We start from the raw sequence: 27,286 nt of genomic DNA on the forward strand, positions 1-27,286 counted from the left end.
GGCCAAGTGGTTAGTGCACTTGGTTTCAGTATGGAAGGTTTCCAGTTCAAACCCCACCCCTGCCACATTTCTCCATGTAATGTGGAATTGCATCTGGCGTAAAACCTGTGCCAATTCAACGTGCACACCCACCTTAGATTTGCTGTGAGGACCCCGGGTGCAAACAAGGGAGCAGCCAAAGGGACTTACTTTTTTGTAACATTTACCCTTATAAATGTAGTTAGCCTGAACCAATTTAATTAAAAGTAACAGTAACTCAAATTAATCATGTTGACCCAACAAATGTACATTCAGGTCACTCAACAAAATTGTTTCTGGCTAAGTTAACATATTTTTCTTGGGTAGAAATACTTTCCATAATTTTATTATGTTTACTGAGCAAGTTGTATTTTTGAGTGCAGACTGAAAGAAAGATGCTTTGCAGTGCCTGGACAACAGCATATACAGTCGCCTGGAGAAATTCAGCTCCAGTAATGGTGATTCTTTGCATTTTCCACCCTCAGCAGTTTCACTGCATTTGCAATCTCACTAACTGCTCTCACTAAATCTCACTAACTATGTGTTGGTTGTTGGCAGAACTCAAAGAGATTAATAAATGAGAACTAGTGTTTGCGGTCGCACTGAGCCATGTCCCGGCAAGGAGGCATGGTCATCATTTTAATTCTGGGCAAGTCAGTGAGCACTGTGCATAGGCATCAATATTTTCCCAGTTAGGAGGTGTCATGTTACTGTCCATAAAGGGACATTTGCATTTAGTAGGCAGCATTGGGAGTGCAGACTGTAGTTCTCATTATTAACCCCTTTGGCAGAACCCTAACATCCCAGCAGGGATTGATTTCTTGGCTGATACTGTGGTCACTGCAAATTCAATGGATCCCTGATAGCAGCAGTTCAGAAGTTATGATACGATACGATATACTTTATTATCCCAAAAAGAGAAATTCATCTTGGACTCATATGCTGCATACAATGCATGATAAAAACATTAAAAACACCCTGCAAAAATATGAATATAAATATGGCACAGCAAACTAATAATATAACAGACAACCCCCACCCCCCATATTGCACACATCCTATAACCATAAGTACCATGGAGCCATCACGCAGTTCTGCTACCTTACGCAATCTTATTTAGAAGTCTGATAGACAAATGAAAGGCAAAAGTTCATATTCTTTATAGAAGATATGTGAAGAGTTAGTCAGTATCCTCTGGGCTCGCCTGAGGACAGCCTGGTCACATAAAGACTACAGGCCCTGATACTCCTTATGTCCCATTACCTTCATAGCAGTGTGGATCAGACCACTGAGTTTGGTTTTTAATTGCACAGTGAGGTTACCAAACCACACTGATATTCCAAAACTTATCAAGCTCGCCAGGATAGCCTGGTAGAATATAAACATGATCCTCTGGTCCACACCTAAAACTCTGAGTCCACATAAAAAATATAGCCTCTGCTGGATTCAAGAACACAAACTATCCACATGGACCTTCCAGCTAAAAGTCTGATCCAAATGAATTCCTAGGAACTTGTATGAGCAAACCTGGGTTATGTGTGTGTTGTGTATGACCACTGGACTGTGGTCCCCTACAGACCTAGGGTCCAAGAACATGTCCTTAATGAAATTCTCTATTTCTGAGTGATCATCTGAAAATTTTAAAACATAATTTCCTGGATAAATTTGTGAGCATTCCTTTGTATACAGTGTGAAGAGAACTGGTGAGCTAACATAGATTTGTGGAGCACCTGTGCTGACGGTTCTCACCTCTGACTGACTACGATTGGTTAAAAAAGGTAAATATCATTTGAAAAAATAGCATTTGATTACAAAGGGATTCACATTCAACTACTTCAGTTTCTCAAGAAGCAGATAAAGCTGGAGTGTGTTAAAAGCTGAACGAACATCAGCAAATAAAATATGTGCATACGCTGGGAGTCCTCCAAGTGTTTAATGATGATTATACTGGCGATGGCATCATTAGTCGCCCCCCTGTGTCTGCAGGTAAACTGATATGGGTAGAGTGCCAAATTGACCCCTAACTTTAGCACAGCCCCCATATACTTTTCCAGACATTTCATGACTATTGAAGTCAAAGCCACAGGCCTGAAATCATTATTTTCTGTTGGGCAGTTCTTTTTGGCTATTGACAATATAATTGTTTTTGTTGTTGTTGTTGTTGTTTTCCAGATGGTGGGTACTGTGTGCAAGTCCAAGTTGAATGAGGAATTGCAGAATCTGGGATTAAAATTGTTTATAAGATCCAGGCTTTCAATGACTTCTTTGACTCAGCTATCAGAAATGTGTCTGTATCTGAAGAAGGTCTCAAACCTGTGGAGGCATATATTTCTGCAGTGACATTGTACACCTGGGAAAAGTTCATGGCATCATTATGTCACTGGACAGAGGTGTTTGGCACCATTGTTGGAGATGTCATGGTCTGCTCCTGTCCAAGCCTATGTTATGGTTTGGCCCCTGTCTGTGTCCTTTTTTCCCTCTCATTGTTCTTTTTGGCATAAGCAGAAGCGCTTACGCTGCCTGACTCCTCTGCGGGAATTGCACATCTAAGGTCATCAGAACCACTCACGTCTCCTGAAATGCCTGCAGAGCCATCAGGGAAAGTCATGTCACCACAGCTCTCAGCAGTTTACATGCCACAGGAATCCTCTACAGTACACAGTCCACCAAAATCATCAGCGGCACCTTCAGTGACATCCACAGTGTACACGCCTAGGGATCAAGTGGAGCTGTTCATGTTTCCTGAATTGCCAGCAGAGCCATCAGGGAAAATCCCGTCACCACAGCTCACTGCAATGTACACACCACAGGAAGCCTCAACAGCATGCATGCATCAGGATTCTTTGGCACTGCCCATGTCTTCAGAAATGCCAGCAGAACAACTGGAGAAGTCCACGGCACCACAGCCCTCAGCTGCATGCACGCAACTGGAAACATCTGCGACACGCACACCTTCAAGGACTTCAGCAGTGCCTGTAGGATCAGCAATGGTGCACACATCTCGAAGATTTTCTGCCATGACCATGTATTCTGTTCTTCCTCTGTCTACCCAATCGTCAATGGCATCCCCCAAAAATTAGGTTCTACAGCCTGCAGGACAGCTGTTTTTTTTTCTTTGTTTTGTTTCCTAATTATGCTTTTCTATTTTTTTCCCCCACTGGCTGGGTCCGCTGTGGATGCAGTTTTTTGCACCATGTCAATATTTGGTTATGTTCCTTCATAATTCCTGCACCAAGGTGTTGGCAGTCATCACCTGTATATTGTGTTTCAGGTTTCTTTTGTGTTTCTGGTTCCCTCATTGTCTACATATGTGTATGTAACAGGTCAACTTCCCACATCATTGTTTAGTTGATTTCTCTCCCAGGGCCATTAATAAGTTATGTATCTGTTTTTGATTGTCGCCTGAGTTTGTTTGGTTGGATTTCTAACTTTTTGCTTTCTTTTGTTAGGTGGTTTTACTCCCCACGTAGTTTTTTTTTTTTTTTTTTTGCTAGTTTATTTGTTTTCTGTGGTCCTCATAGTGTTTTGTTTTGGTGGTTTGTTCATTTTTTTTTGTGTTCTATTAACCAAGTCTGTTTCTCATGTCAGTTCTGTTTGCTCTCCTTGCAGTTCTTTTATTGTTTTGTGTGTGTGTGTGTGTGTGTGTGTGTGTGTGTGTGTGTGTGTGTGTGTGTGTGTGTGTGTGTGTGTGTGTGTGTGTGTGTGTGTGTGTGTGTGTGTGATTGGTTGCCTCTGGAGTAGGTCCTTTTATTGGTTCTCTTACATTTTATGTACTGTTATTACAATGGTTTTGTTCTTAGGGTTGTTTATCTGTTTGTCTATCTCTCAGTTCAGTTGTTTTTTTCTGTTTTGTGTGGGTAGTTTTTCAGTTCTTCAGCTTCCCCAATTTGTGGGTCCCATTATTAAGTGAGGTCTCTTCTCTCTCAGTTCTGTTGATCAATTCAGTTTTCCCTTTTTCCGCCACCATCTCTTAAAAGGGGAGTTCTGACATTTTATGTCATATGTCTGCTGGTGCTCCCGCTGACCCTGCCATGGATGCCTGCCATCCTTATGGCCCAACCCCTGACTCAACCATGGACCTTACTGGGTATCATGTCTGACCTGATTCAACCATGGTCCTCAATGGGTTTCATGGGCGACCCCCTGACTCTTCCATGAATTTTGATGGGCCTCACGGCCAACCTCCTCACTCTACCACAGACTGTAATGGGTTGCATGGTCTCTGCCCTGACCCCGCCGTGGACCCTAGTGGGTCGCATGGTTGTCCCGCGGACTCTTCCTGTGGCCTCTGTCCTGGCCTTCAAGTTTATCTTTGCTTGCCACATGGTCGCCCTCCTGGCAGCCTTTCGGTTCTTAGGCAGCCATACAGTCACCTGCCCCATGTCCCGTTAGCCATGTGTGGGTTCCTTAGATCCCTACCCAGTTTCCTTTTATGGCTTATGGCCCCCTCCACCCACTCATGTTCTTCTGGCTGGTGGATGCCTCCCACTGCGTTTTGGGAAGGGGTTTCAGTTGGCCGCCAGTGTCACCTGCCTTGGGAGGGGTGATGTCATGGTCTGCCCCTGTCCAGGCCTATGTCTTGGTTTGTCCCCTGCCTGTGTCCATTTTTCCCTCACATTGTTCTACTGTCTGGCATGGTCCATGGCCTTCTATTTTTTATACTTAAGTCACTTGTTGAGTTTGTTTTGTTGATCTCTTTTCTGTTTTTTGTTTTGTTTGTCTCTTTGTTTTTTTTTTTTTGTTTGTTTGTTCATTTCATGTGGATTGTTGATGAGGCCTTTGGTTTTGTTTATCTTTGTTTTAGGTATTTTATTTTTTATCAGTGTTTGTTATAGTCACAGATACTTCTTGTCTGCTCCTGTTTGTCACATCCCGTCTGTCACTCACCCTCGATCCTCCTGTCTTCCATCATCCGTATGTCGTCCGACCACGGCCCCTTCCTCAATGTTCGCCCCACCTGTCTCCCATCATGTCCTGGTTTCCTGCTGTGTATTATGCCTTGTGTGATCTGTGTTTCACTGCTAATTTGCTGTGCTTTACGCCTTGTACCTCAGCCTTTGTTCCAGCCCTTATCCTAGTATTTTGTCATTGTTCTTGTGCCTACCTGGTTTTGACCCTGCTTTGCTTTTTGAACTTTGCCTTAGTCTCAGCCTTTGAACTCTGTCTTGCCATGTTTCTGAACCTTGCTCATTTTTGGACCACACCTCTGCCTAATGACTGTCTATCACCTCTGCATCGCTGACTGTCATGCTGTGTACAGTACCACTGCCTGATTTCAAGATAAAGCCTTTTTTGATTACTCCTATTCCTCAGCCTTTGAGCCTTCATTTGTGTCTGTCACCTGTTTGTGCCACACCACGAATCCTGACAGGAGAATCAAGCGCCAAGACTTTTGGGACTTTTGGTGCTTCCTGTCTTAGTCTATGGTTGTGAGTCTTCAAAGCTCACAAACGGTGACCTATGGTTATGACTGGATGTCTTTGGTACTTAGTTCTGTTAGAGGATCCTTTGGTGTGGCTGGAATGCCTTTGTGTCAAATGAGCATTTTATTAGCGAGACTCAGATGAGGCCTATAACTTCCATTGTGAGGTCATGTCAGTTATGATATGTTGGTCTGCTCTGGGAACATTCCAGCATGCTGCTGAGGATCCCAGCAGCTGGGGAAGGTGAAGGGGATACACATTTTTCATGTAGCTGTGGCAGATGCATGGGCAATTTTAAAAAATGGGGATGGGCCAGATGTCTGGATTGGTGGTTGCTTTCCAAGTCCCACTCTGGTGTATGCAGTGACACGGCCTCCAGTCTGTTCTCCCAGACTTGAACTAATCATGTAGTGTTATCCACTGCCGTCACACTATTTCACTGATTTTTTTCCCTTCTTCTTCAGTATTTAAACCACTGCAGATTGTCTTTAAAGAACATGGTTTGCAAAGTTTTGGAATATTTTCTGACACATCTGTTGACAGTTGGGCACACATCCATGTAGTTACACAATTAACTGTCACAATGATGGAGGATGGAAGCAGACATGCCAAAAATAGTCCCAGGCAGAATATGTTTTTTACATTACTATAATTTACAGGTCCTAAATCTTGTCATGTGTCACTCCACTTCTCCATTATTGGCTGCTGTGTCATTTAAGTGAGATAGTTCACACTTCACAACAGACTATATCATGAGGATACATGGTGAACAACTTAGTGAGAGGAATGCAATCAAGATACAGTGTCTCCACCTGGTATTTATTTATTTTATTTTATTTTTGACCAAATGAAACTGGTGTTGAGTGGAAAATTACACAGGGAAAATCAAATTGAAGTAGCATTACAATTTAAAAAGAAACCCACACTAAATGTCCACTCCCCAAAAGAAAAGATAGGATGAAAACGTCACATACTCAGAATGAGTGTAAGTTTAGTAAGGTAAGTTCAAATAGTATTCATTGTTATGATTCCAAGACAACTCATATCATATTTACATTTATTTTGATGTGATGAACATTGGAGGGCCCCCTCTGAGCTATCTAACTGACCAGTTAATATTTAAAATCAAATCCTGGTGAGCTGTATCACATCCTTATTTGACTGGCTTATTTCCAATTCAAACATGCTTAAGAGCCCCTTCACACATAGTATGAATGTGGTCAAATTGCACATGAAGTGCGCATGAAGCAGGAATCATATGCAATAGGTGTAAAATCATAGCTGCCTCCAATGCCTCATACACCTGTTGCTACAACTATTTGCACACACCAGCGGCTGAAAGACATAGTGTACCCTGTGAGAGCCCATCAAACCCTCTCGCGGCAGGTGTTGGCCAAATTCCAGCTGACACACATGAACATCCAACACTGCTCGCTTGGCACTTAGAAAAAGTGAAATTTGTCTAAGTGTCCCCATGAGTGTGGCTTTGCAAACAGACACAGCGATACATTAGTGTGTGTGCTGAACTGACAGGGGGCGTGTCTGCCGACAGGAGCAGCTGTGGTGATCTGTGGTTCTGAATGTCAGGGCTGGAGAATGCATACTGTTTGGACAGACATGAACTAACAACTGTCCACTATGACAGGCATGTGTCTGCTTGCTGTCCTCATGTGGACATACACAAAAACATATGTCACTGTTGCAATGGTTTGCAGCGAGCGTGCACACGGTGTGCTCATTGACAGCCTACCCCAGGTAAAAAGGGCCGTCAGATCATAACACGCAGTGGGCGAGCTGAACGTCCCGCCACCCACGTGAGCTCTATTACACATGACACTGTGTCTGTCCTGCAGTGCGCCGTCCACAAGACATGCATGACGGGTAGGACATGTGCACAGGGCCAGCTGGACACGCTGCCAGCAGATGTGGACATGATAAGAGCGTCTTGCTTCTCTTTCATGTTATTTCATGACTGTGCGTCTGTGACCATGGGTCATCTACAGAGGAACAGACAGTTCATGCTTGTATTGTCTGCTTGAAAAGAGAGATTCAATAAAATGTGGTGCTTTTATATGGTGTTTGGGTGTTTTTTTTTTTTAAATACATCCATGTCCTTCTTGATATCAGAAATTTTCCTGCACTTTTTACAGGACAGCGATGGTAGCTTAGTGGTAAAGGTTCTGACTGGCAATCAGAGATTTTGGAAATTGCAGGTTCGAATTCTGTGGGTGGCCAGCCCAGTGTCACTTTTTTTTCATGCTCCCGTGATGAAATGAGTCAAATTTTCGTGATGAGATTTTTTGAAATCACTATTCCTAACCATACTCATACCCCCAACCCCAACCCTAACCTTAACCATAACCACCCCGCCCCACTTCACTTTTAATTTTGTGCAGCCATCACGGAATTAATTAAAATGAATTCATGCTGCTGTGACAAAAATGAGGCGCTTTTTGTCACAATATCACGAACCAATAGATATATTTTGTGCTGCTGAATCATGACTTACCGTGAGACCAGGTTGGGGTGGCATGTATTTTTTTGTATTTTTTTCACAGCAGCTGCAGATGTGATTGCACATCGCGCAGTTGCTCACACTGTGTTCCTGCTTGGATGAAACTGTCGCAGCATGTATTTTTTTTATTTATTTATTTTTTTTTCTTCACAGCAATGAGTCTTTTTTTTCCACTCTACCATACAGGCCTGATTGGTGGATTGCTGCGGAGATGGTCTTCCTTCTGGAAGGTTCTCCTCTCTCCACAGAGAAGTGATGGAGCTCTGGTGTGCTCATTGGCATCTTCAAAGCAGCAGAAATGTTTCTGTACCCTTCCCCAGATTTGTGCCTCAAGACAATCCTGTCTTGGAGGTCTACAAACAATTCCTTTGACTTTATACTTTCTAGGATCAGTAATAAGTGAGTTGTTCATTAGACTTAAGGAGCATTTGTATTATTTATGTAACCACACTGTTACTAGAGAGATAGTATGTCAGTCTGAGGTGGTAAGGTGCAGCACCGGGACCCCCAGGGCACCGTCCTCTCGCCTTTCCTCTTCACCTTCTACACCTCGGACTTCACCTACAACACGGACAGCTGCCATCTCCAGAAGTTCTCTGATGACTTCGCTATTGTGGGTCGCGTGTCTGAGGGGAATGAGCTGGAGTACCGGTCGGTCATCACAGAGTTCGTGGACTGGTGTGAGCGCAACCATTTGTGTCTCAACACCAGTAAGACGAAGGAGATGGTGATCGACTTCAGGGGGAAACCACCACCTCACCCACCGGTGAACATCCAGGGGGAGGACATAAAGACTGTGGACAGTTTCAAATACCTGGGTGTTCACCTCAACAGCAAACTGGACTGGACTCACAACACCGACACCCTGTACAAAAAAGGCCAGAGTCGCCTCCACCTCCTGAGGAGACTGAGATCCTTTGGAGTGAGCAGGCCTCTGCTTAAGACCTTCTATATCTCTGTTGTAGCCTCTGCTATCCTCTATGCTGTCGTCTGTTGGGCCCCGGGCAGCACAGAGCGGGAGAGAAAGAGACTGAATAAGCTGGTCAGGGAGTCCAGCTCTGTCCTGGGCTGTCCTCAGGACTCTCTGGAGGAGGTGGCTGAGAGGAGGGTGTTAGCCAAGTTCAAATCCATCATGGACAACTCCTCTCACACTCTGCACTGGACTGTAGTGGAGCTGAGCAGCTCATTCAATGACAGATTGAGGCACCCTCCGTGCAAGAAGGAACGATACCGCAGGTCGTTCAGTGCCCTCCAAAAGTATTGGAACACTTAGTATTTCACACATATTATGTTCAAAATATTTAAAAAGAAAATAAGATTATAAAATCAAACCTTCAAGTGCCTTGTGATAGAATCACCACAATGACCGCTCCATGATGGCGGCTGCATTTCTTGCTCCTCAGCAACCAATGTGGCATCTACTCTTCTTTATAATGTCTATGTTCGTCTCCCGTTGGTTTGTGCCTTTCTACGGCTTTTTATGACAACAGTTGTGGCTTTTCCCCCACTGCAGAGATTTCTGTGCCATTTCCGGTTTGTGCCTCGTCTACCATGGGTTTGTGGCTTTTTACGGCTTCTTATGACAGCGGTTTGTGGCTTTTTCCCCACTGGGGAGATTTTTTGTGCCATATCCGGTTTGTGCCTTCGTCTACCATACAGTGAGCCTCACGCCACTGCGCGCCACTGCGCACCACTGCGCGGCGCTCTGCTCTTGTTAGAACAGTTTTACCCACATTTGGCCTTTAGAGACATGCATATTTAATGCGAAGAAACGTGTTTCATTTCAAACTATCATTTATTTTACTTCATTTTGCTTATTTGCTTGCCTTGGTCAAATCAAATATGGCTTACATTTTGGTGGTAACAATACCAGGCAGTCACTAAATTAATTACATATTTTGCTAATTATGGGGTGAAGGAGTAGGGATACAGCTTTCCAACAGCAATACTTAAATTCAGCAGGTTAAATTACATAGAAATATAAGTTGTATTTTCTCATCCAAAGCAAACAGCACCACACTTCTGACAAATTTAAAGAAGTGGGCGGCCATTTTGTTTTATGCAAAATAGGGGTCAAGGAGTAAAGATACAGCTTGCCAACAACAATAATTGAACTCAGCATGTCAAAATACATAGAAATAGAAGTTTTATTTTCTCTTCTAATATAAACACAAGCAAACTTTTAAAAAAGCTTCATGAAATGAGCAGCCATTTTGCTTTATGCAAATTAGGGGGTGAAGGGGGAAAAGATACAGCATGCCAAAAGCAATTTCTGAACTCGGCAGGTCAAAATCCATAGGAATCAGTCTGTTGTCTGCTTTTAACTGAAAATGCCTTGGACACTTTATACAAGCTTCTTTTCCGTTCTTTCCAATACACATATAATTTTACTAAAATTAAACCGGTTTATCTTCTCAGAACAGAAGGCCAACAGCAGTGGGGCTGAGACAGTACTGTGGCTGAGACAGTAGTGTTCACACAGCAGTTGGCTCTGCCCTAGTTAAGCTTCTAATTGAGTTATTGTGCACTGGATTTATCTTCCTTACATCATGGAAGTATTTTTATGAAAAACATCTGAAGTCATTCATGAAAGTGAAACGTGGTTCAGGAGTGGACAGAAAATAAATCCAAAATGCACAGTATCTGATGTCAGTCATACACTGGGACAAATAATGAATGTCACATGACATACCATCCACCAATCAAATGATAAGGATCTATTTAGGTGTAATATAATGAGCAATATGTGACTAACTGTTGTTGGACATTCTTCGTTACAACAGAAGTAGTGACGAGCCCAAATACACTGTGTTTTGGAAAGAAGCCCAAATATTCCTGCAACTCATCACTACTAATATTTGTAAGTAAGTTTTTTTTAAATAATGCCAACATTCAGTTCAGCTAAGCAGCTCGTATAGCCACAGTGGGCCTGGTCCTGGAATAAGCTGTTTTAATGGCTCAGGTGTTCAACATAAGCCTGTTCTGTTTACTGATGCCTACCAACAGGATGTCTGGGTAGTAAAGGCAGCAAAAGTCAAACATTTACCTCTTGCTGTAGTTTTGGGCTGACAATGTGCACATTACATATTGCATCTTTAAATGTCTATTTAGAGTAAAATCAAATTGAAATGGTGCTTTATACGGCACCTATTATTGAAAGCTGGAACAGCCTGCAGACATCACAGACTCCCACTAAAGATGTCATTATTTTTAAGCCTCTTGAAAAATGCTTTTGTGTGTTCCCTCAGCTGCCCTTTCTTTTTAGAGTATTTTCTCTGGATGCAGGTCTCCAACTTGATTGAAGCAGAGAACCCCAAACCAGAGTACACTGTACTCCCAAATCACCAGCTGACTTGACCAAAATGGAGGACTCCAATTTGGTAAGAAAAGGCAAGTAAAAGTGAGTGATTGATTGATGAATAACATTTGGTGGTTTATGGCTCTCCCTCCTATTGACTTGTTTATTGGACGTAGGAGAAACCGGGGCACAATGAATCACAGGGCACAGTAAATCAGTAGCTATATCTGCAAAACTACATATATATTTGCAGCAGTTATGCCATATTGTTATGCATAAAGACAGCCTTTTATAAATTAGTGTTTTGTTTTTCGATACATTAAGGGTAAAACTACACTGAAAAAACAGAATGTTTTAACCAACTTAAAGAAGTGTTACAATTTGTAAAAACCTGAATGAATTAAGTTGTTTGAACTTAAGTTTGTAAGTTATAGTTGATTTAAGGAAAGGTGGCCCAAAAAAATTATTAGTTAGAAGACTACCCTGTCCAACTGATGAGCATGTGTTATGTCTTCTCCAGTTTATCAGCTATTTGATAACATGACTCATGTGTCACATGCACCCAGGGCACCGTGAATCAGTCTAAAAAGTGATTTACTAAGCCCAGTATCAAGTGGATGACAAATGTTACTTGTTGAAGCTTATACATTTATTTTTTCCCTGAATTATTTCTATATTTTGTGTATATAAAAAACTGTTTTCACATTTGAACAGAAATTATGACAGCTGTATTTTTAATAGTTTCTAAAGGACTTATATCACTAAATAAGACACTCACACATTACATAGCTGGTTTAGTGGATTATAGTTTGTATGTGCATCAGCATATCTTTAATCATTTTGAAGAAATCTTTATAATCATGTGTTTTTTCATTATATTGTAAGTTGATTCACTGTGCCCTGTGAATTAGTGTCTAGGGCACAGTGAATCAAAAATTTTACAATCCATTTTACACACCTGGAAATTACACTTGGGCAGAAATAAATAACACAACCTTATAAACAATAACTTGCTGTATTAACTCCACAATAGAATGACCTAAACCCATACATAATGTGTTTAATTTGCCACAAAACAACATTTCTGATCCACTGTCCCTACTTTATTACTGTCTCTGAGAAGAAAATTACTTAACCCCCACCCCCCGCCCTCCCAAACGCTTAGGACAAAGATGTGAAAACAGATGTACATTCACCATCTGGTCCTACTTGTTACTCTGTCTTTCCACAGTCACATATTATGAACCATCACAACAGCGAGGAGAAACTTGTCAAAGAAAGACAAATTAAATACATTTATGATTCTGTTATAACAGACGGGAGTATAAAAATAACATCAGCTAAATTGTGGGTTGTCATTATTTATCACGGGCCTTCTTTCCTTCCATAAATGCTGCGAAGTGATTGGATTGCAGTTATTAGGAAAGAATCTCGCTGCCTGTAATTGCCATATCAGGACTGAGTCATGTGGAGATGTGTGATGGCTGTGAGCAGCAAGGAAAAGGAGGGAGGGCTGACAATAATTGGGTTTGTTACATTTGATTGATGCACACTTTCATTCAGCTTCTCATCATTTTCCTGCAGATTATGTCGTATAAAACATGATGTAATTACTGTTGAGATCTTGGCCTATCAACAGTTTATCTACTTTGGAAATCACTGCTGTAATGTTGTAGTGCAGATTAAGTACCTTTAGGCTAATGTTAGAGCTGCAGATAAATATACCGTGTAATGTTTCAGAAGTGCAAGGACCATGCCTGCTTCTAATATAAAAAAAAAAGTTTATTATTCATAACTACAGAATGAGTGTCACTTTCATGTTGTTCAGGAATAGAGAACATCTGTAATATGCCTGCTCATGAACAAGACACCAACACACGAGTTCCTCCACATGGAGCAGTAAGTCTCTTCTGACACAGAGGGGACAATGCACCCTTTTCTGACAGAGGAACATGGTCTCAGATTTGGAGGTGCAGATCCTCATCCCTGCATCTGAGGAACTGCAGATGTACTGGACTGGCATGGTGAAGAAAAAGCTGAGCCAGAAGACAAGGCTCTAGATTTACCACATTGCACTCCTATCCTCAGCCATGGCCATGAACTTTGGGTAGTGACTGAAAGAAGGTAGTGCATATAAGCAGTGGACATTAGGTTCTTCTGTCTGGTATCTGGGCTTGCACCCGGGTACATGGTGAGAAGCTTGACTATCCAGAAGGGACTCAGAGTATAAATGCTGCTCCTTTGCATAAAAAAAAAAAAAAAAAAAAAGCTGAGGTTGCTAGGGCATCTGGTCAGGATACCTCCTGGTCCTCTACAGGTAGGTTTTCTAGGCAATCAGATGCTCAAAGCGCTTTACAATAATACCTCACATTTACCCCAATGTCAGGGTGCTGCCATACAAGACGCTCACTACACACCGGGAGCAATCGGGAAGAAGCTCTGGGGAAGACCCAGGACATGCTGGAGGGATTATGGTTCCCAGATGGCTTGGGAATGCCACAGGATCCCATATGAAGACTTGGCTGAGGATAGGGAAGTGCAAGGTGAGCTGCATAATTTGCTGCCACCACAACTTGGACCTGGATAAGCAGCCAAAAATGTATGAATTAGTCAATGAATGATTGTCATGCATGTGAATATTGCACCTGTTGAGGTCACTACGTGTGAAGAGACTGTGTAACACAAACATGAGGTTCTGTTTCAGTGAATTTCAATGAATGAATGAATGAATGACCACAGGTGTAAAACTTTGTCCAATTCAACTTGCTATTGAACAGGGTTAGTGGTTATGTGGTTTAGGGATCTTGCTTCCAGTGTGAAAGGTTCCTGGTTCAAAACCCACCCCTTCCCACTTTCCACATAATATAGAGTTGCATCAGGCATACCCCACCCCCCCAAAAAAACAAAGGTCCAGCAAATTTCAAGAAATTTCAAGATATTTGGTGGACTTAAACTTCAGTCTGTGTACGATCATTCCCCAAAGTTTCAGTTATCTTGGTTGCTTTGCATGAAAGTCATGTTGTTCCAAATGGCATGATTTCTTGGCAAAATAAGCCTCCAGGCAGGATATCCTTTCCTTGGTTGACCAAATATGTTGTAAAAGAAAATATAAAATATAAGCAATTAACAAATAAAATACACAAATTTTGATCACAGTATATACTGTATATATAAGTTTTTAAAAAACAGTTTAAGACTTAAAAACACAGGCATTGTTTAAAAGATGTCCATTCTCTTAAAATGTCTCTTAAAATAGAATGGAAAGGATTCAGAGAAAGCATGTGAGATTGTCATCAGAGGCTCTCCGTCTGCTCCGTCTGCTTTCACTGATCGCTGTGCGTAATGGCGCAGAGCGCACTGGAGCTGAATAGTATGTACTCATTGGAGCACCCAGGGGGCTATTCAAAAGGGCTAACTAGTAACATATCACTCCTGAAAACGATCTTTGGCTTTTCACGTGAGGTAAATCTGCCCTACGATTGGATTTTGGAAAAGCAAGTGACGGTGAACCAATTCCGACTGGATACTCACATTGCGCACATCATCACACAGCTTCTACTTGTATGAGGAGTACAAAGATGGCCGATGGCTGGCTTGAAAGTCTGCAGAGTTAACTTTTCAGTAAAAAAGTAAGTTTCTATCTCATATCATTAAAAAGTTATTTATAATTTAGTAAAGCTTGGTCTTAGCTGTCATATACGACAGCGTTGGCCCCAGAGGGTTAATAAACTGAATAATTTTGACTGTGATGAATGCTTGGTCTCCCAAGTAAAGGTCAAACAAGGTTGACGTCCATTTGATTCTATGACATATGTTACCCTGTAACATGATAACTAAGCATGACAGCTGGATTCCTTTTAAAATCCCTATCAACTAAATCAAAAATGAGCACATTTTATATTTTTTTAATACAATTGGAGCTTATTTCAATTTTCATTTTGGAAAATGGCTGCCATGAATGACATATTAAAAATTCATGATGGCCCAATATCCAATTTTATTTATAATATCTCTGGCTATATGTGTACCAAATTCTATGCTTTAATCACAAAATTGAAAATTGTTATGGAAATTTTAGCTAAGCTGCGCCACTACTATAAATATTTACATTGCACCATGCACTCCTTTACACAAACTGGAAGGTAGAGTCTGTGATTGAGTAAGTCTTTACCTGCAAAACATACAAAAAGGACTTTGGGTAGAGAGAAAAGGCAATCAAGGCAATAAATAACTAAATGCAATGGCAAACAAAATTAACCCGACCAATCAACTGCTATTGCAATAATTAAACAGTGACACATTTTTTGTTTTATATGCACTCCTGGTTTGCATCACATACTACTCAGGAACGATTGGCATGTGCTAACACCTATGTTACTGGGGTGGCCTGTACTCCTGGCTTATGGCTGCAAGTCACATGCACCAAATACACACTGATAACACACGGACTGATGCTGCAATATTCCCCAAGTACTATGCCCATACTCTTTCCCAAACTTTCCGCTGGGTTCCTACAGCATGGCTCCAAGCTACCACTCCCTGTGACAAGTGTGTGTCCACACCACGTATGGCGGGTTGTAAATGAGGCCTTAGGCACACTCTTGCATTGTAAGGAAAAGGTCAGCTACCAAATTTTGGCCATGTTCATGAATATGCTTTGATACAACACTGCAAACAGCCAGATCTATCAGCGAAGACCTTCTGAGGCTTACCCTCCTTGTAGAGGATGTCAGTGAGTGTCCTCTAGAGAATTGTCAGCTCAAGAGTCTTCCCCATGAGGGTGCCTATGTGCACTAAACCACAATGAGAGATTCATGGTGTTGATATTGCATGAATACTGATTTGAAATTAAATATTCTAATATTTTTAGATACTCATTTTCTATATTTTGGAACAATAGGCTGCAATTACAAAAAAAATAAACAAATAAATAAAAATGCTTGAAACATTTAGGTCGCATGAAAATTCAGTAAGGTATATCTTATATATTATATTCCAATTCTATGGTGGAACTATGCTAGTATACTAAGGTATATCTAAATATCTAAAAAGGAAGAGTAAAATAGAAGAGTAGAAAAGAGTAGAGTAGAACCACTTAGGTGCCTGGTCTTGAGAACCAGGGATGTAATGAATGTAATGAATCAACAATATAGAAAAATTTCACTTTCATAAAATTGCTGACAAAAATATTGAACTTTTCAGAATAGTCTAATTTCTTGAGACGCACCTGTAAATATATTTTGTATAGAAGGGGGTCTGTCGCCCCCAGTAGCATCTATCTAATGCTGCCCCTTGCATATACATTGGTTAGGTCCCCTTCACACATAACATGAATGAAGGCGACTAGCGCACGAAGGAGGAAATGCATGCCATTTGTGAAAGTTTGGAACTGCCTCCAACACTTCATACACCTGTTGCTACAACCATTCACACACACAAGCGGCAGAAAGACAGAGTATGCCCTGTGACAGCCCATTCGCAGCAGGTGTCGGCCAAATTCCAGGTGACACACACAACATCTAATACTGCTCGCGGAGCACTTAGGAAATGTGTGGCCATTCGCGCTGTTAGCACAAAAACAATGAGCAGGTGACCACTTTCAAGCTGGATGTGAAATTTGTCTAAGTGCCCCCTCGACTGTGGAGTTGCCAAGTACACATTTGGCATGCCACAGTGTCGGCTCCTCCCACAACACATGGCATGCATGTGGTTTGTGCCCCCCCCCCACACACACACACAGGCGGGGTGCCTCTCATCTGATCATAGCGTGACACCTTGGTCTGTGCGCTGAATGGACAGGGGGCATGGCTGGCTGCCAAGAGCAGCAGCTGTTGACATCTCTGGTCCTGGACATCATAGCTGCAGATGGACAGTACCTTACAACTTTCTACCGTGAAGCGTGTGTGTGTGCTTGCTGCCCTTATGTGGAAATACATAAAAACATATTGGTTTTGCCACAGGCTGGGGAGTGCGCACAGCACGCGCAATGACAGGCTGTCCCAGGTGAAATGGACCATCAGTTCATGTGGATCTGAATGTCACGTCTGTGTGACAGGACATGCATGTTGGCCGGACATGCGCGTAGCACGGTCCGACACATGTCGTGTGAGTGGCGCGCAGCAGGACAAGCCAACAGTGTGACAAATACACCACATTAATTCACGCATCATCAGAAATACACTGTAACAAATGCCATTTGTTCAGTTATCAAGGTGCTTGTTTCTCTTTTTTTAAAAAATACGTTTGTCACCTTGTTGATTTTAGTCATTTTATGCTCCTGTTTAAAGACAGTGATTGTGCAGTGCAGTGGTAAAGTTTCAGTCTGGTAATCAATGCTTTTGTACATTGCAGGTTCAAATCCCGTAAGTGGCATTTATTTTTATTTAACCAGGGTTATTTAACCGCAGGGTCCTGTATTGTGTCCCCTTTTATTTATTATTTATATTAACACAGTGATATTCACTCATTATACAGCTGGATTTTATTTTATTTTTCTCCACATCAGCGGCTGTGTGCACTGTGTTTGTGCACGTGCACAATGGTTCGTGGCTCCTCATTTCGTGTTTGGTTCACGCATTTTCTTCCAGTTTTTGCGTCTTTCATGTTATGTGTGAAGGGGCCCTTATGTGTGTGACAACATCACAACAAAAAACATTTTCTATCATAAAAACTTGTTGAATGACCTGAGTTCATGCAGCCCCCATTGTTGAGCCGGGTTGAGCCGGATACTCGTTTCAAACAAGTATCCGGTACGGATAAAACATTTTTGACGAGCACAAGCATGATCCGAATAAAACTCATCAATATCTGTGGTCGTGCTTAAGGAAAATTCTCATTGGCTAACTGACTTGTCTTCACACTCTGTGATTGGCCAGTCACACACTGCGCCGCTCCTCCCTACACAGACACGTCTCTCTGCAGCTTCTCACACGCACATACACACATACAAACACACACATGCACGCACACACACACACACACACACACACACACACACACACACACACACCTTAATCAATCTCGTTTAACTTTATGTGGAAAAAAGGCCAAGAATGTTAGGTAGTAAAAATAAATAAATAACTGGAAAAAAAATCAGTTTGATCATAAAATTAAAAAAAAGAAAGGTGTGTTGAGTATGACAACTCTTGTTCATGCATACGTAGTAGTTCATAATTTCCTACTACATTGAATGTCAATTCTGAGGTTGTTCTGTTATTCATTCACTCATACACTTAAGAATATTCATGTTCTGAGTTTATAAAAAAACTTGTTCTGTAAAATAGTTTGTTTAATATTGTGATCAAAAACATTGAATGTCAATTCTGAGGCTGTTCTGTAAATATTCATTCATACACTTAAGAATATTCATTTTCTGAGTTCATAAAAAACTTGTTCTGCAAATAGTTCTCTTACTTTTGTGATCAAAAACATTGATTTGAATCTCAAATAATAATAATGTAAATAGTTTTCCAGCAAACAATAAATATGGCAACTTCTAAATCCATATCAATTTCAGACTTAAAATGTACTGATTTAAGCCACAGCCATTTCAGATTAAACCACGGCCACTACTAGTTTAGGCCTCACCCACTACGAGTACAGATAATTTAGATGGTTGAACAGATACAGATACAGATAGTGATGTACTCGCTCATCCCAAGTTACGTTTATAACTAGCAAAATGGCAGCAAAGCAAGCAATGGCACCTCCTAATTATCACCAAGTGGATTTACTCTTCTGTTCACGCACAACAATCTTCTGGCTTTTTTCTTATTTGTCTATACCACGTCATTCCAGAAGTATATGTTCACATCTTTCTTGTTTTTCTCATCATCACATCTCCTGTTTTCCTCATCATTCCCACCAAAACCTTTTGCATGAGCCTGCAGAGCTTCCTGCCATTATCTCCATCTGCTTTTGTGTAGGTACACCTGGCAATTTCCCCTGTCAAGATCATCTTTCTTGTCTGGTGTCAAGAATCTCAGCTATTTTCTCTCTTTGTGACATTTTATGAATGCATCTCAAGAGATTTCTTGAAACATTCTGCCTTTGGGCTGTTGACTCTTTGCCTACAGTTTACATTTAGGAAAATCAGTTTTAACCAGTTAACAGCCTTTCATTCGGTATCTGCACCTGGGGTTTCCTCCTGTACCAGAAGCATAGCAGTTCATGGATTTTAAAATCACACAATATAATGTGTGTAAAAATGTATAAGCTAACTACTGCATAAGAAGAAACAGTGACAACAATGTCGACAGCTCCAGCAGCACAGAAATAAGATAAATGTGTACCAGTATGGTGGAGACAATCAGTGACCGGTTGGACAAGGAATCTGAGACATTAGTCGTCCTCCCCTTCTGGTTGTCTGTCATGTTCAGGCCACTTGAAGGGTCCCAGGTTCCAATCTGGAATATCAAAGACACTCTATTACTATTATTTAATTACAAACCCACACACACACACAGACATTTTATATATACACAGTGTCCTCCAAAAAATTGGACTGCTTGATATTTCACACATTTTAATTTTCTTATGCTATTTCTCCATCAACCTTACTCTGAGCCCCCATGAGCAAGGGCGCAATTTAGAACTAGTAATTGGGGGGGACAAAGTGCGAGGCCCACAGGTCCGAAGCCCATTGGGGGCGGTTTCTAGATAAGATCAGATGCATTCTGAGCATCCAGAACAGTAATTTTAATGTTTTGAGAAGACCATAGGCAATTTGAAACTGTGGATATACACTCAACAAAAATATAAACGCAACACTTTTGGTTTTGCTCCCATTTTGTATGAGATGAACTCAAAGATCTAAAACTTTTTCCACATACACAATATCACCATTTCCCTCAAATATTGTTCACAAACCAGTCTAAATCTGTGATAGTGAGCACTTCTCCTTTGCTGAGATAATCCATCCCACCTCACAGGTGTGCCATATCAAGATGCTGATTAGACACCATGATTAGTGCACAGGTGTGCCTTAGACTGCCCACAATAAAAGGCCACTCTGAAAGGTGCAGTTTTATCACACAGCACAATGCCACAGATGTCGCAAGATTTGAGGGAGCGTGCAATTGGCATGCTGACAGCAGGAATGTCAACCAGAGCTGTTGCTCGTGTATTGAATGTTCATTTCTCTACCATAAGCCGTCTCCAAAGGTGTTTCAGAGAATTTGGCTGTACATCCAACCAGCCTCACAACCACAGACCACGTGTAACCACACCAGCCCAGGACCTCCACATCCAGCATGTTCACCTCCAAGATCGTCTGAGACCAGCCACTCGGACAGCTGCTGAAACAATCGGTTTGCATAACCAAAGAATTTCTGCACAAACTGTCAGAAACCATCTCAGGGAAACTCATCTGCATGCTCGTTGTCCTCATCAGGGTCTCGACCTGACTCCAGTTCGTCATCGTAACCGACTTGAGTGGGCAAATGCTCACATTCGCTGGCGTTTGGCACATTGGAGAGGTGTTCTCTTCACGGATGAATCCCGGTTCACACTGTCCAGGGCAGATGGCAGACAGCATGTGTGGCGTTGTGTGGGTGAGCGGTTTTCTGATGTCAGTGTTGTGGATCGAGTGGCCCATGGTGGCAGTGGGGTTATGGTATGGGCATGCTTCTGTTATGGACGAAGAACACAGGTGCATTTTATTGATGGCATTTTGAATGCACAGAGATACCGTGACGAGATCCTGAGTTCCATTGTTGTGCCATACATCCAAGAACATCACCTCATGTTGCAGCAGGATAATGCACAGCACCATGTTGCAAGGATCTGTACACAATTCTTGGAAGCTGAAAATGTCCCAGTTCTTGCATGGCCGGCATACTCACCGGACATGTCACCCATTGAGCATGTTTGGGATGCTCTGGACCGGCGTATACGACAGCATGTATCCAGCAACTTCCTAGCCATTGAAGAGGAGTGGACCAACATTCCACAGGCCACAATTGACAACCTGATCAACTCTATGCAAAGGAGATGTGTTGCACTGCATGAGGCAAATGGTGGTCACACCAGATACTGACTGGTATCCCCCCCCAATAAAACAAAACTGCACCTTTCAGAGTGGCCTTTTATTGTGGACAGTCTAAGGCACACCTGTGCACTAATCATGGTGTCTAATCAGCATCTTGGTATGGCACACCTGTGAGGTGGGATGGATTATCTCAGCAAAGGAGAAGTGCTCACTATCACAGATTTAGACTGGTTTGTGAACAATATTTGAGGGAAATGGTGATATTGTGTATGTGGAAAAAGTTTTAGATCTTTGAGTTCATCTCATACAAAATGGGAGCAAAACCAAAAGTGTTGCGTTTATATTTTTGTTGAGTTGCAAGTACTTTATTCTGAGAATAGACAAGCATTGATTTTATTAACATCCTGGTGTAAATAAGGTATCACCAAATGTGTAGAACTCAAAAAGAATGATAGGTTGAATTTTCATTAAAAAAACAACTGCAGTGTGGTAAAATGTATTCATAAATATGAAAGAACAGGCTCTTAATAATTATTAACTATCGCATACTGCATTTTTTTTTCTCAAGATTTGTTCTTGCATAAGTTTGAAAAACAACAGATCATAAGTTTAGGATAAATTACTTATCATGAATTTAATTTTCAAAGTGGCACTAATGAAATAAGGAACATAATTTCGCTTGCATAGACTGATTTTTTTGAGATCAAGCAATAATTGCAGATGGGCTTTCTGAGGTCCCAGATAGCTTTTCTGATTTCCTCTTCTAACTTTCAGAATTTAGTAAATTAACATATGGTCCATTGATACTTATGTCCCTAGAGGCAACTATTTTTGGTTTCAAATCTGGGCAAATGCAGTCCGAATGTGACAAACAAGAAACAGGTGTTGTAAACAAGTCAATGCTGCTAAAAATACAAACTTGCAGAAACAAAGATACTATTCTGACATGGTTTTGCACATAAGACTGACATGGTTTGCACATAAGACTGGCATAGCATGTTTCAAGTACACACATATATGTCAGGGACATGTCCCCCCTATCCCCCACCAAATTGCGCCCATGCCCATGAGGCCTTGCGTGAATTATGAGTGAGACTTCCAGTATGAACCAGAACTGGTGTCGCAGACCGAACATTCCCCCCCAAAAATTGGTTGCCCTGCCTTCACTGAGCATGCATCATCAGCTGCAGTTCACAGATTAGCACCTTGTTTCTGCCAGTCATCTGTCTCAGCGACAGATATCTGGAGCTTTTGTACAACAATCATTTCCACATAAATTCAGCATTATTTCCTTATAAAAGATGGAGGAAGCAATCAAAATGACGCAGCTACACAGGCTGCTAGCTGATGAGTTCACTGGGCGTCTGTCATTTCAAAGCGTCACGGAATATTGCCTAATTTCTGCTTAAAAGTGACTTTAGAATGATTTAAGAGGTTTTACCTTGTCATCTGATGGTTAATAATCCCATTAATCCATTTGATCACTTTGGGTGAAGGGACATGCTGCTGTGGTCTGAAATGACACACGCGCAGTGGAGGCAGGGTGGACCAATTTTTAGGGGGGACCGTTCGGTCTGTGACACCAGCGTTTGTATACATGTTAGCTGTATATGTGAATCCACTTTCTGAGGGTTAGAGATGTAAACAGCAGCTGTCCCAGCTCAAACGAGACAACATTGCAATCCCGCTGTCTACAAAAATAGAGAGGTGAGAGCATGACATGAAGAAGTGACCTAAGATAACATACAGGAGTATTGTTAGCTCCTTTCTTAGCTCTCGCTTTGGACAGGGAGGCAGTGAACAATCTGAAAAGCTCTGAGGCATATGGTTGGTCCTGTTCTGCTAAAAGAGGTTTTGGGGCACGACTTATTTCCTTTATGGCAGACGTAGAGTCCAGCAAAAGCCTTTAAGTCCCTTGTCACAGAGCCTGGGTTTGAGTTTCAGCATCAGGTGAAATTCAAACAGCAGGGTGTTCATGCATCGCAGGCCAAGGCAGATCTCCAGGTGGGTAACTTTTGTTAATTTTAATGTTTGAACTAGTGACAGAATACATGTGACCCCCAATTAAAATAAACTCTAAGCCATATTCTTTACATCCCTCTAGGTTCAGTTGACAGTGATGTGCCAGTGATGTGCCTGCAGCTGGTTATCTGGATACCAACTGAACACCTGCACATAGACTTGGACATTTCATTTGACAAAGTCTTTACAGACACATGAAACACCTCCAACATTTCTACTTTTCAGATATGCATCCAACATTAGTGGATGAATTTGTTGCAAAGAAGGTTCTGCTCTGCCCCAAATATCTGGATCTGTTAAAAATACAGTCATCACGTATCAGTGATAACTGATGTATACTGACGTATACTGATGATATCAGTGATGACAGTGTCATCAGTGTAATGTGTGTGACATACAACAAAAGAGCACCGTATGAAGGAAAATAAAGAAGGATGGAAATAAGACACTTTCAGTTGTTTATTTTGTTATTGTTACAAGGAAAATAGTTTTTTCAATACATTTTCAATATATGTTCCAAATTAAAAAACAAAAAAAAAAACCTGTGTTATGTACATGTCACATTTTCCACCATGAGCGTCAGAAAAATAAATAAATAAATAAACATGATTATTCCAGAGGGGGAAACAGCCATTAAATATCTACTTAACTGTGTTATTTGCATAATAGTGACTACATGACTCACTTCTTGAATCCAAGTTTTTTGCTTTTTGAAAAGTGTCTCTCTGCAGTCAATTACACAGGTTGTATTAGCAATGTGCTCTTTAAAAGGTTTTGGCAATGTTGCTTTAATTGATTCATGAGGCAACCACACAATGAGATCCTTCAAGTGTTCACACATAACGTCATCCCACAGTCCCACTGTCCTGCTGACCTGCCCTTGTGTTATTTTAAATTGTTGTTCCAAACCAGCCATGACAAAGTTTTGTCATGTTATATTTTATGACAATAAACTGATAAACTGCTAAAAAAAATGTATCTCTACTACAGATAACCGATAACTATTAGTAATGATTTGGACGTGGCCACATCAGATTAGACTTTTGGCACCTTGCTCAGGGTGCCGCTCTCGCTGTACCAACATCTCTGCTATTTTGGCATTGTGGGATAGCTCGCACACACAGATTGAGCACGCCGGACTACTTTCACAAAACTGCTCAGCGTGCCGCTCTCGTTGGAGTGACAACACAGAATGTGTCTCTTCCCAGATAGATCTCTTTCACTGCAGCTTCTTGTTCTGACTTTAACACGAAGATAACACCCAAGTCTTTAAATGCCAACTGTAAATGGTAATCAAAACATTCCAATCGTATCTTTCTTCCGCATCAAACTCCATTGTGTGAATGTTTACAATGTGCTTGAGCAATAACAGACGAAGTTGCTCATACACTTTAAGTTTCTTAAATTTTTATTACGGCCACTCTTAAAACTTCAGTTATCTTTAAAATGTTATTACCGGTAAATTTTAGAATTGATTTTGATGAGATATATGAATTGATGCACTTATATCATGGACACATCACCGCATCTCCAGCTGTCCATCATGCGGTGTGCCGAAGGACACTGCGGATACTGTGTCATGTGGACTATAACTCACGTGTTGGACGCACACTTGGCTCGCTGGCCATTCACATGATCAGACTGATATTTTCACATGGGGCAGCCTGGCTGATTGTGTCCAGTGTCCACTGAGGTACTGCTGAACCCATTGCAAAGGTCATATGTGTTTTTATTCATTACCATGTCAGGAGAGCATGTTGACACGTGCATTATGGTGGCATGTTGAGAGATGGTGTTCTTCATGGCATGTGTGTTCTCCAGCTGTGACTGGCAATGACACTGCAGTCAGCTGCAGCGGCTCGCCGGCGCCATGCCCACCTGTCCAGAGCAAATCACAGCAGTGCATCATGGTGGCATGTTGAGAGGGTGATGTTATTCATGGCCAGCTGTCCAGATGTTAGCTGTGCTGGACAGCGATCGCACTCCAGACATTGTTCGAGACTTCCCCACCTCAGCTGCACCTCAACAATGTTAGATCATGGTGTAGGGGGGAAACGACACACTCGCATGCCATTTGTGTTGCTGGGGGAAGGAGGGACACCGCACACTCACAGGGCCATTCACGCAGCCAGCTTGAATGTGGTCACCTGCTCTCTACTTTCATACTGGCTGCGGGAATGGCCCCACCTTTTCTAAGTGTCCCGCAAATGGTGTTGGATGGGTGGAACGTGGACTTCCGCCAACTCTGGCTGAGAGTTGGTTCAATGGGCACTCACACGGCATTCATCGTCATTCGGCCATGGTGTGAAGGCTGCGTCAATCACACCATTCGGCCAAGGATCGACGTGCATGCAGCCCCTCGGCCATGGCACGATATGTCTGAAATGCTTTTGACATGCTGTGTGGCCACAATCAGATGGCAGTATGACCTCATCTTGCCCGGAGTTGGAATGGGTTTCCAGTGTGAGTGACATCCAAATGGATGTGGTGACTGCATTTGAGGTGGCTCCACTAGTTCACGAGTGGCATTCATATCTTCCTTCATGTGCCATTTGGCCTCAATCGTGTTATGTGTGAAGGGGCCAAAATCTTTGCGATTATGGTCCCAGCTCTCTTCACAACAGTGACCAGGTCCTCCCATGTAGTTTTAGGCTTTTTCAGAATCATCCCTTCCCCATGAGGCGAGATCTTGTGTGAAGCCCCAGGCTAAGGAAGATTCTTCCATTTTCTAATATTTCTGCCAACAGTTGTTGTCTTCTCACCAAACTGCTTGCCAATTATCTTGTAGCCTATCCCAGCCTTGTGTAGATCTACAATTTTGTCCCTGGTGTCCTTAGACAGCTCTTTGGTGTAGGCCATGATGGATAGTTTGGAGTGTGATTGAGTGCGTGGACAGGTGTCTTTTATACAGGTAACGAGTTCAAGCAGATGCAATTAATACAGGTAATGAGTGCAGAATAGGAGAAAAGCTAACAGGTCTGTGAGAGACAGAATTCTTGGTGGTTGGTAGGTGATCAAACACTTATTTCATGTAACAAAATGCAAATGCATTATTTAAAAATCATACATTGTTGTTGTTGTTCATTCGGCTGCTCCCAGTTTTGTTCGGGGTTGCCACAGGGGATACAGCCCGATCCGCATTGGTAATTGGCACAAGTTTTATGCTGGATGCCCTTCCTGACACAACTCCAGGAGAAACACACACAGCTGCTGGCGTTTCAAAGAGGTCTCCCATCCACGTACTAACCAGATCCTGCTCTGCTTAGCTTCTGAGATCTGATGGGATCAGGCTGACACAGCGCAGACCGGCTGCTCAATGTGATTTTATGATTTCTTTTTTTCTTTTTTTTTTTAGATTCTGTCTCTCACAGTTGAAGTGTACCTACGAAAAAAATTACAGACCTCTCCATTCTTTGTAGGTGGGAAAACTTGCAAAATTGACAGTGCTTAAAATATTTATTTGCCTCACTGTATATTGCCCCCTTTGCACCCCTTGGTTTATTCTCTGCCTCATGTTTTTGCATTGATTATTTTGTATACTTATCCCTGCAACAGCTTGTGTGTTTTTGTGTTCTCCTTTGTGGATTAAAGCACATCCATTTTTATACAAACAGTTTTGTGTCCTGGCTGCCTGATTTTTGGGGTTCTATTAGACTCAGATGCAGCTTGGATCATAACAATCCCAAAGTGGCCCATTACTTATGCACCTATCATCTTGGCTTTTATAGTTTTAATTCATTCATATCAAGTTGTACAGATATGCTTTGAGTTCGAGTTGAAGGAAGATTGTTGTGTGGGCCGCTGAAGAGGAGGTACTGCTGGCCCACCACCACCAGATGGCGCCCTGCTTGGAGTGCGGGCTTCAAGCACAAGAGGGCGCCGGAGCCACTGGGAGTGACAGCTGTCACTCTTCATCAGCACCAGCTGTCACTCCGTCAACTCATCACCATCTCCATAAAGGCCGGACTGCAACTCCACCTCCTCGCCGAGAAATCATCTACCGTACAGGTAACCTTCTCTGC

General features: G+C 42.0%; 1 protein-coding gene and 1 long non-coding RNA gene across 6 annotated transcripts in view; one reads left to right on the forward strand and one right to left on the reverse strand.

Moving 5' to 3' along the window:
• Positions 1-27,286, reverse strand: part of LOC117513713 (glutamate receptor ionotropic, kainate 2) — a 1,177,061-nt gene that overhangs the window by 410,398 nt on the left and 739,377 nt on the right. For all 5 annotated transcript variants that reach the window (XM_034173955.1, XM_034173957.1, XM_034173956.1 and 2 more), the window contains exon 10: positions 19,546-19,659. In XM_034173955.1, the coding sequence (XP_034029846.1) occupies positions 19,546-19,659 (114 nt within the window). The remainder of the gene's footprint in view (positions 1-19,545; positions 19,660-27,286) is intronic.
• On the forward strand, positions 4,563-15,428 carry LOC117513718. The gene is made up of 4 exons (XR_004561687.1): positions 4,563-4,645; positions 5,821-5,823; positions 9,296-9,301; positions 15,419-15,428. It is a non-coding gene; the product is annotated as an uncharacterized LOC117513718 (long non-coding RNA).

Source organism: Thalassophryne amazonica, chromosome 7 (genome assembly GCF_902500255.1).
Source record: "Thalassophryne amazonica chromosome 7, fThaAma1.1, whole genome shotgun sequence".
Classification (NCBI taxonomy): Eukaryota; Metazoa; Chordata; class Actinopteri; order Batrachoidiformes; family Batrachoididae; genus Thalassophryne; species Thalassophryne amazonica.